The 10,401-nt window shown below is 39.8% G+C and overlaps 1 protein-coding gene across 2 annotated transcripts; it reads left to right on the top strand.

Moving 5' to 3' along the window:
* On the top strand, positions 1,200 to 4,690 carry C1H15orf48 (chromosome 1 C15orf48 homolog). Of its 2 annotated transcripts, none has more exons than XM_001925677.7 (5): positions 1,200 to 1,293; positions 1,519 to 1,580; positions 1,740 to 1,825; positions 2,731 to 2,791; positions 4,285 to 4,690. In XM_001925677.7, exons 2-5 carry the CDS (start codon positions 1,545 to 1,547, stop codon positions 4,351 to 4,353), a joined length of 252 nt encoding a protein of 83 aa, XP_001925712.1. In that variant the 5' UTR covers positions 1,200 to 1,293; positions 1,519 to 1,544; the 3' UTR covers positions 4,354 to 4,690. The 2 variants fall into 2 exon arrangements, with proteins under 2 accessions (XP_001925712.1, XP_003353424.1); XM_003353376.4 differs by having other exon boundaries at positions 1,223 to 1,381.

The following is a 10,401-nucleotide window of genomic DNA, read 5'->3' as shown; positions in this document are numbered from 1 at the left end:
GTCACCAGGGTACTCCAAGGCCTCTCATTCTATTCAATACAAACCATGGAAAAAGTTGAATTTTCTTTAATTAACAAATGTCTTCAGTTATAGCTTAAGTTACACAGTAAGAGTAACTGGGGGAGAAGTTATATTTATGACCTGCCTTATAGAAAGAAAATCTTTGCTAATAATAATTACTGTTTATTGAATACCAACTACAGGCAAGACAGAACGCTACACTTTTGCATAAATTCTGACATTTTTTCCCAACTCCTTCCTGAGCTAGGTTTGTCTCCATTTTACAGATACATAGACTGAGATTCTGAAAGCCAGTCAGCTAAAAAAGTGTGATGGGGTGGGCTCTGAGGTCAGGTCCCTTTGAATGTAAAGGCCATGATTAGAGTTAAAATGGGTTTGAAACAGAGCTGAGTCTGGCCTTTCAGAGAACATTAAGATGTTTCCATTTTCACATTAACTGATAGCTTGAACTTCAAACAGTTTTAAAATAATTGTTTTCAAATAACTGAGCTTGCATTCTTAATTGCAGTTGCTAAGAGCGGGGTGCAGTAAGAACAGTGATGATTGCCAGACTTACCTGGGTTCTGCTTGCATCTCCACTGCTTACTGGCTATGTCACTAGAGCATCTCTGAGCCTAAATAACGTATCTTGCAAAAATGTTGAGAAGATTCTGGAACACTGTCTGGCACAGAGACCCTGCTTTAATTATTATGCTCTGTGCAACAAGGCTAGGCTGCTAGCTAAGGGGAGAAGATGAAGCCAGCCTATGGCGTCGTCTCTAAGATCTCTTGGAAACCTCTCCACTGATTTTTTTGGTTTCTTCTCCCACACCTCCTGATTTTTTTAAATTTCAAAAATCAGGGCAACGAGGAGTTATTCTGAAAGGAACTTCACAATTTAATTGTAATTAGCTCCATGTGTGCGCTACATCACATTTTGGAGCTTTTAATGTGACTGGATTAATTCCAGTTTACCTGCTGGCACCTAGGAACCTCCCAAGGAGGCTCTGCGGCTCCTTTTCCGGACCTCTTTTAAGAGGGGCTGGTTTTCACCTTAGCCTTAGCCATTAGAGCGCCCCTTGTCCTCAGTTTCCGCCCCTCGCCAGCCGGTCAGCGCCCAGCCCGGGCTCGCTCCGAGCGGCGGATAAGAACAGCGGTGGACGGCAGAGGGCGCTCGCGTCGGGCTGCAAGGCTCGGTCGCCGGATGCGAGAGGGAAAGAGAGCCAGGTCTTACGGGCTCCCCGCCCGGCTCGCGTGACCTGAACGCTCTGGCCGCCTTTCCGGAGCCCGGTGGTTAGTATATAAGGCGCGGAGGCCGCGGTCAGGGTTCAGTTCTGGGCGTTAGCATCGTCCGCGTGCACCGCCCAGCCCGGTACCTCAGGTGAGCCGCCCTCGGGCGAAGGCGCTGCTGTGCCTGCGCCAGGGTGGCTTTGAGATACGATGGCCGGTTTGGCGCCCACCAGGCTGAGCCCTAGTAGCTGAGTTTTGATGGATATCTTGGATTTTTTTCCCCTCTAGATTTGGCATTCTGCACTGAAGTCATCATGAGCTTTTTCCAACTCCTGAGGAAAAAGAAGGAAGTAAGTTTTTAAAGCAATTGAAAATCTTGACTGAAAATACTAGTTTTTAAAGATGAACAGATGGTGCAGATTTTGAAGAAAGCATAAAATGATGTATAGCTATTCAGTTGTATTTCAAGTGTTTCACATTGAGACATCGGAATATTTTGTTCTCTGTAGCTTATTCCTTTGGTGTTTTTCATGACCGCGGCAGCGAGTGGAGCTTCGGCTTTTGCTATATATTCCCTTGGAAAAACCGATGTGATGTAAGTAGGCATTCTTTATTCATAAAAACGTTTTTAGTCGTGTTAGATTGACTTTGAGTTTATAAAATGCATGGTATCAGTTTTCTGATTTTTCCTCTAGGATAAGAGTATCGAATTTTGAACTTGGAGTCAGGGCCAGAAAGCCTCCAGATATCAGAAGATTATTAAATGATATTATTGATAAAATAAGTTGGTTCCTTGTTAGATAAATAGCTTTTCATTCATTGGCCCTCCTCCTCCAGTAGCAAAAGAAAGTTCCTTGTTATTTTAAATTTAAGTTTTGAAATTTAAAGTTCTTAGATGGTTTTTTGGGATATACATTATCAAACTTAAATCACAATTTTACTGACATTTAAAATTTTGAATGTATTAGAAAGACCTTTCCTAATGTGGTAATGTTTATAGATTCATTTGTCTACAGTGAACCTAGTCTCAGCCCTGGATGTAAGGTAAATTATCATGTATCCTGTAAATGAGGAAGAGAAAAACTTGAAACTGATCTTGACTGGGTGCAGGGCTCCAAAGGGCCGGTCATGCCAGGCTCTGGTGGTTCACCACCTACAGGTTCACACCCAGCCCTCCTGCCTCTCCCAGAAACTGGAGCAAGGGCATATTTGCTTGCTCTTAGCCTGGTACTTCCGCCCTCATTGTTCTTCAGCTTAAGAGAACAGTCTCCAGTCTAGCCCAATAAAGGAATACAAACCTCTTCTACCCTGTAAAGGAATTGATCCTTAATGTTTGAGCCAAACTATGAAGTTTTTAAAGGAATTTTCCATTCATTTCAGTTAACTATGAATGCCTAAGTAGGCAGTCTGAGTCTGTCCTTAGAGTATTTATAAACCCAGTATCAGAATTGGTTTACATTCACTTACTTTAATGTTTAATCAGTTTTCTTTAACTTTTAGCATTGATCGAAAAAGAAATCCAGAGCCTTGGGAAACTGTGGATCCTAATGTACCTAGAAAGGTATTGCTAAATAAAAACGTGATTTACACTTCGCCCCAAACCCTACCACCTTTGTCAGCAAAATAGATTGTATACATTTCACTTTTGGGGTGCAATTTAGGGTTGAAAAGAGTGCTGTAGAGTTGTGGAGATCTAGTTCAAATCCTTGCTCCATTGTTCACAATTGATTTTAGACAGCTTGGCCTCTCTGAGGCTTTCAAAATCTATAAAATGGGTACAGTAATAGGGCTCTACTTCACAGTTTAGAGGATTAAAGAAGATAAAATAGATAGAGCCGTTTAGCAAAATGTCTGCCCCATAGGAATCACTCAAATACTAACTTTTTATCATTATTGTGATATAAAATCTTATTTCAGCTGCTATTTATCTGAAGTTAATGTAAGATCTATTGTGATAAATAACAGGAGCTCCAGAAAACAGCAATGCCATTCTCATTAAGCAAAATTAACTAATATCTACTCATTCAAATGAGTAGAGACTATTGCAAATATTTTTTATGTTTTAAATATTTTGAAAGTAAACAATCTGTTGGAATGAACACTAGGTCTGTCAAAGAAGTCTGACAAAGAAGACAGGTTTGTCAAATAATTTTTTTTTTTAAGAACAAAAATTTCAAATAACACAGTTTTTGGCCTAGAGAAGGACATTTAAAACTACCTACATCTCCCTGTTCCTGGGGTAATAGAAAACTTATGAGAGTAAATGAGAATTTCTGAATGCAAGTTCTTTGGAAGTCAAGGATTGTCCACAGCTCTGTGCCTTTTCCCTTATTGTATAACTTGGATCATTTGGACATTGGCTGAGTACTGATAGTGAGGAAATTTTAAGAGCCTACTATGTGCCTACGTCTGTGCGAGGACCATTATAAGACTCACAAAGAGCAGATACTTTTTTAAATTTTTTAAATTTTTAAATTTTTTGTCTTTTTAGGACCACACTCACAGCATATGGAAGTTCCTGGGCTAGGGGTCGAATCCGAGCGACAGCTGCTGGCCTATGCCACAGCCACAGCAATGCCAGATCTGGGCTGCGTCTGTGACCTACACCACTGGTCATGGCAATGCCAGATCCTTAACCCACTGAGTGGGGCCAGGGATTGAACCCATGTCTTCATGGATACCAGTTGGGTTCGTTAATCGCTGAGCCATGATGGGGAATCCCAGACACAATTTTGAGCTTATAATTCACATAAAACCATAGGACATTTCAAAATCTAGAACCTGAGGTACTTTAATGCTAAGCGAATGTGGGGTAAATGTGTATGACCTCTCTCTCTGATCTTCTAACACACAGGAACCAAAGGCTTTTTAAAGAGAGAGGGATAGAAACCAGCCTGTATGACTGTTTTAGAAGGGAAGAGGTGATTCTTTGACTGCAAATGTTATGGTGATACTTTTTCCAAAGGGGACTGAGTACAAATCCCAAAAGGGGACATGAGGGTGAAGGACAGATCTTAACAAAACATTTTCATTTGCTGCTTCTTTTTTTTAAAGCTTATAACAATCAACCAAGAATGGAAGCCCATTGAAGAGTTGCAGAATGTCCGAAGGGCAACCAGATGACCAGTCCTCGCCTTTTTCTTCAAAGAGCACTCTATGAATCTAGTGGAAACACTTCTGCACAAACTAGATTCTGGATACCAGTGTGCGGAAATGCTTCTGCTACATTTTTAGGGCTTGCCCACGTTTTTTGAACTCTGGATGAGGAATTATAAAGGTAGTGCCATAATAACCACATAGTCCCCAAATAAGTTTCTGTGTTTATTTTCATGTTGTAAATTTGAGTTCTGTGTATTGAAATTTTTGTGTTTATGATACCTGAATGTTTTTCTTAAAATGTATAAAGATTTGGAAATTCGATCATCTACAATAAAATACTATTTGTGCAGGATTTCTTGAAGATGAGATAGATATTTAAATGGAGGACAAAGTCTTTTGATGGGGGAGAAAACACATTTGGAAAGTCCATGCTTCTTTTTTTTCAATAATACCCAGTGACAAGATCTGTATAAACTTTTCTTCCAAGTTTGTTCATTCACCAGAAATCTCTTGAGCATCTACTGTTAGTTTTGCACTGTTCTTGTGCAAATAAGATAAAGCAATGAACAAAGCCAAATTTTGGAGGAAGAGGAGTAAAAGGTAAGTACGATAAGGAAAATGATGACAAGGTGGGGTATGAGACTTGCATGAGGATTGGTTTTGGAGGAGGTACGGGGATTTCAGCAGTTACAGGAATGTGGGGCATGCTGAGATTGGTCCTCCAGGTGCCAGGGCCAAAGTGGTGCTCCTGTGAGGCTTGGGGAGGGGAGGATGGAGCCCCACAGCATCTGGGGCCTCTCTTCACTCTGGCCAGTGGTCACTTGGAGGTGGAAGGTGCAATCAAACCCAGCTCTCCCTTGACTGTTCTTGGAAATGTGACCAAATAGAAAATAGCTTTTCATTAACTTAAAAAAAATTGAGACATAGTTCACCTACTCTAGCGCTCATTCATTGAAAGTGCACAAGTTGGTGGTTTTTAATATAGTCACAGAGTTTTACAACCATCTCTACCATCTAATCCCAGAACATTTGCATCACCCCCAAAAGAACCCTGTACCTGTTATCAGTCATGCTCCATTTCTGACCCATCTGCCTCCAGCCTCAGGCAAATGCTAATAAACTTTGTCTCCATGGATTTGCTTATTCTGAACATTTCATACAAATGGAATCTCACATTATATGGCCTTGGTGCCTGGCTCCTTTAACTTAACATGTTTTCAAGATTCATCTGTGTTCTATCATTTTTCATTATTTCATTCCTTTTTAGAACTGTATTCCATTGTATGGATATGTCAGATTTTGTTTATCCATCACCTGACAGACTTTTGAGTTGTTTCCACCTTTTGGCTGTTATGAACAATGCTGCTTATAAATGGCCATCTACAAGCTTTTGTGTAGCCATATCTTTTAAATAAGATTTTTGTTTTTTCTATTATAGTTGATTTATAATGTTCTGTCAATTTCTGCTGTGCAGCAAAGTGACCCAGTCATACATAAACATACATATATATATATATATATATATATATATATATGTATGTATATATATGCACACACACACACAATCTTTTTCTCACATTATCCTCCATCACATTCCATCACAAGTGACTAGATATAGTTCCCTGTGCTATACAGCAGGAACTCATCACTTATCCACTCCAAATGGCACATAGTTGTGACCTGTGTGCCAGGGATCAAACTGCATCCTGGCGCTGTGGAGCCACTGCTGATCCTGTTGTGCCACAGCAGGAACTCCTATAACTGTATCTTTAAGTGCAGAATCCAATCCAAGTTTTACTTGTTGCCTTTGGTTGTTGGGGTGTCTGCATCTGCTAACCCCAAACTCCTAGTTGGTCCCACTCTCTCCCATTCCTCCTCGGCAACCACAAATCTGTTCTCCAAGTCCTTGAGTTTGTTTCTTTTGTGCCATATATTAGATTCCAGATATAAATGATATCATGATATTTGTCTTTCTCTGACTTATTTCAGTTAGTATGAGAGTCTCTAGTTCCATCCATGTTGCTGTAAATGGCATTATTTTGTTCTTTTTATGGCTGAGTAGTATTCCATTGTGTATACTAAGTACCACATCTTCTTAATCCATTCATCTGTCGAATTTAGTTTGTTTCCATGTCTTGTGTAGCCATATATTTTTAATTCTCTTGGGTATATACCTAGGTTCATTAACTCTTTTAAGTAAAGGTCATAAATTCTTTTTTAAAAATTTCCGTCTTAATATAATAGAAATTTAAGAGAAGGGCTAAATTCTAATCACCTTCATGGCAAATAAAATTAACTAGATCTTACTAGATACTTGGCAGTTCTGAAAGGATTAAAGCAAAATGACTCCTGCTACTTCCTTATCACCTCAAGCTTTCCCAGATGAAAATCTCCAATTGTTGATCTCAAGGAACTACATGCAGCAATTTAGGAAGCAGTTTTATTTGCCTAAGCTTCTAAAGAGCAATGTGGTACTAAATGTAGGCAAATAAAAATGAATAGCCTTGTGATGGTCAGCCAATGAGGAGAGCAAACTGTAGTGTCTTGGGAGTGGGGATGGTGCCTTTCAACTGTAAAACACAAGCCTGGTTGCAATGCAGTGGCTTTATGGGGTGGGGGTTAACGTGGCAGTGGAAAGTACCATGCAGCAGGTTTGGGAGGGAGAAAGGGCAGTATTGACACACATTTCAAAAGCTTTATTGATTTTATTTTCAATAGTGTTCTTAGCATTTTCCCCAAATCTTTTATTCTGAAAATTTTCAAATATGCAGAGAAGTTGAGAAATTAGTGCAAAGAATACTCACATTTTAACAATTAACATTTTGTCACATATGCTGTATCTCTCTGTATATTATGCTCTTTTAAAATGAACTCTGAAGATAAGTTACAGACATCATAAAGCTATTCATGCCTAAGAGAAAGGACATTCTAGCTGACTGTTAATATCATTATCACCCCTAAGAGAACAAACAATTCAATACTATCACCTAACATACAACCCATTTCCATTTCCTCTACTGTAATGTCCTTTATAACATTATTTTTTTTCCTTTTTTTGGCCGCCATGTGGCATGAAATTCCAAGACCAGAGATCAGATCCAAGCTACAGTTGTGACCTGTGTGCCAGGGATCAGACTGCGTCCTTGCACTGCAGAGCCACCACTGATCCTGTTGTGCCATAGCAGGAACTCTTACGACTTTATGTTTAAGTCCAGAATCCAATCCAAATTTCACTTGTTGCCTTTGGTTGTTAAGGTGTTGTACTGAATACTTGACAGATAAGTGGTTATGGAAGTGACTCCCAAGGAGCTTGTGCTGAACTGCTCTCTACAGAGTTTGGTCTAGAAAAGATTCTCTCGGATGTGAACTTTGAACTTCTAAATTTCAAGATATAATAATGACATTTTCATATACTTTAAATATTTAAGAAATTGCACCACCATATGGAGCATTTGCCATGTGGTGAGTGTCGTGCAGACCTCAGGGTCTGACATGGGCGAGGGAGACACACCTGTGAACACATCCAAGCCATACAGTGATGGTAAAGCAAGGATGAAGCCAGCACATGGTCCCAAGGGTAAGCTTTCTAAAGATGGATCCCTGAAAGCCTGGCTTCTTCAAAAACCAATAATGAAAATCTTCAAGGCAATTGAAATAGAGGCAGGTATTTATGGAGGCACAGAAAGTTAAGATAGAATGTCTTCAGAAACTTGGAGAAGTTTAGCCTGTGGAATTTAATACTGGAGTGTAAAGTGTGTTAGCAGAAAATGTATAGGTCCTTTTATGTTATTATCCTGCAGGCACAAAGGAACTCGCATAGAGTTTTTAAGATGAGGAAGGAGATGATACAGTTTACCTAAGGGACTTCTGGCTGTATGGACTCCAGGGAGGATGTGCACTGAAAGGAACTTTGGTTGGAGGTCAGAGACCCACAGATGCTAGCGGTCCAGGGTACAGGTGGCGAGAGCCACAGCTAAGCCAGGCCATGTTGTAGGGAATGGAAAGAGGATGCATTTAAGGATTTTTGAAGAGAAGACCTCAAGGCTTATTGGATGTAGCTGGAGGGTATTGAAAATGACTCCCAAATTCCTCCCCCAAGTAGTTGGGTGGGTGGTGGTGTCAAGACAGGAGGACAAAAATGGAATGTTCAAAGAAAGGTAGATAAGGAATGAATTAGACTTTGGAATTGTTCCTTGGAGAGGCCAGTAATAAGCTATCTAGGTAAATGACTTCTGGAGAACTGCAAAGAGGCATGAATTGGAGACAGTTCAAAGGGTGGTAAAAACCAGGGTGTGGATGAAACTGCCCACAGAGGACAGAGGGCATCTAAGGTGATGTGAACACTGAGCAGAGAGGAATGTCATGGTGAAGAACATGAGCAGAGGGAGAGGATGTGGCCCCTGATGTTAGGGAAGGAGAAGCAGGAGACATATCGTGGAGCCCAGAGAAAAAGGAATGCTCTTCCCTTGTTGGTTCCAGTTAGCAATTAAACCAAAGCCCAGAGTTCTTTCAGATTTATGGCCTTCGGCCTTAAGCAAACATCTATAATTCTCTTAGATAAAAATAAGATGGGTTTCTTGAAAAAAACACATGCACCCGCATGTTCATTGCAGCACAATTCAAAATAGCCAAGACATGGAAACAACCTAAATGTCCATTGACAGATGATTGGAGTAGGAAGATGTGGTATATATATACAATGGAATACTACTCAGACATAAAAAGAACAAAATAATGTCATTTGCAGCAACATGGATGGTTCTCATACTAACTGAAGTAAGTCAGAAAGACAAATACCACATGATATCATATATCTGGAATCTAATGTAAGGCACAAATGAACCTTTCCACAGAAAAGAAAATCATGGACTTGGAGAATAGACTTGTGGTTGCCAAGGGGGAGGGGGAGGGAGGGAGTGGGATGTATTGGGAGCTTGGGGTTAATAGATGCAAACTATTGCCTTCGGAATGGATTAGCAATGAGGTCCTGCTGTGTAGCACTGGGAACTGTATCTAGTCACTTATGATGGAGCATGATAATGTGAGAAAAAGAATGTATACAACTGGGTCACCATGCTATACAATAGAAAATTGACAGAACACTGTAAACCAGCTATAGTGAAAAAAAATCATTATATTAAAAAAGAGTATATAATTTCATGATCTGGGGAAAAAAAAAAAGACATGGGAAGTTCCTATTGTGGTTCAGTGGAAACAAATCTGACTAGTATCCATGATGACACAGGTTTATCCCTGGCCTCACTCAGTGGATTAAGGATCCGGCTTTGCTGTGAGCTATGGTGTAGGCTGGCAGCTGCAGATCCAATTCAATGCCTAGTCTGGGAACTAGAAAAATAAAAAATAAAAAAGCAGATGTAAAGTAAGCTTTCTGAGTAAAAAAGTTAAAGTCACATTTCATATCACTAAAAAATGGAGTCAGGTCTAATTAAGTACTTACCATCATTTTAAAAAATTTTCTTGAGGAAATTCTCTCACATTTTAGTTGAGACTTTGTGAAAGAACGAAATTACAGGTTCTAAAATCAGACCACTCTGCCACTTAGTAGCTCAGATTCCCAGTCAATGAAATTGGGTTAATCTGTACCTGCTTAGGTTAGTGGAGAAGAATCTGTCAGATATTAAAAAGTGTTTAATCTGCACCAGTTGTTCAATAAGTGTTCCCTTCTCTCTTATTAAAAAATTGTTATCACAGTAAAGGGGAAATCTCTATATGTGTTTAAAATTATATTCTTCCATGAGTGAGAACATTGCTTATTTGAAACTCACAGATGCCTACTTCTGGTAACTGGCCCACCTTTGGTTCACAACGCCCCAGTCATAAAACTTCGCCAGAGCACAAACACACCCATAGATAAGTACATCTCACCTTTACTCTCACCGCACAGATGCGTAGCTAGAGATAAGAACCCCTGCCTGCATGCTCACTAGATGGTCTCACATCTAGGAAACTCACAGTAACAAAAGTAGTCCCATAGATGTAAAAATACATCTTCAGAAACAATTGTCTCTGTTTTAGTAATTGCCACATTCCACAAACAAACTACATATATTC

This window comes from Sus scrofa, chromosome 1 (assembly GCF_000003025.6).
Source record: "Sus scrofa isolate TJ Tabasco breed Duroc chromosome 1, Sscrofa11.1, whole genome shotgun sequence".
NCBI classification, from domain to species: Eukaryota; Metazoa; Chordata; class Mammalia; order Artiodactyla; family Suidae; genus Sus; species Sus scrofa.
The sequence above is the reverse complement of the archived record's forward strand: the minus strand, read 5'-3'. Positions and strand labels throughout refer to the sequence as shown.

What these genes read in the sequence shown, in the direction of transcription:
- C1H15orf48 (XM_001925677.7), top strand. Translation starts at nt 1,545, where the DNA reads ATGAGCTTTTTCCAACTCCTGAGGAAAAAGAAGGAA. An exon ending in TCCTGAGGAAAAAGAAGGAA is followed by an intron (nt 1,581 to 1,739) that starts GTAAGTTTTTAA and finishes TGTTCTCTGTAG; the next exon opens with CTTATTCCTTTGGTGTTTTT. An exon ending in CTTGGAAAAACCGATGTGAT is followed by an intron (nt 1,826 to 2,730) that starts GTAAGTAGGCAT and finishes TTTAACTTTTAG; the next exon opens with CATTGATCGAAAAAGAAATC.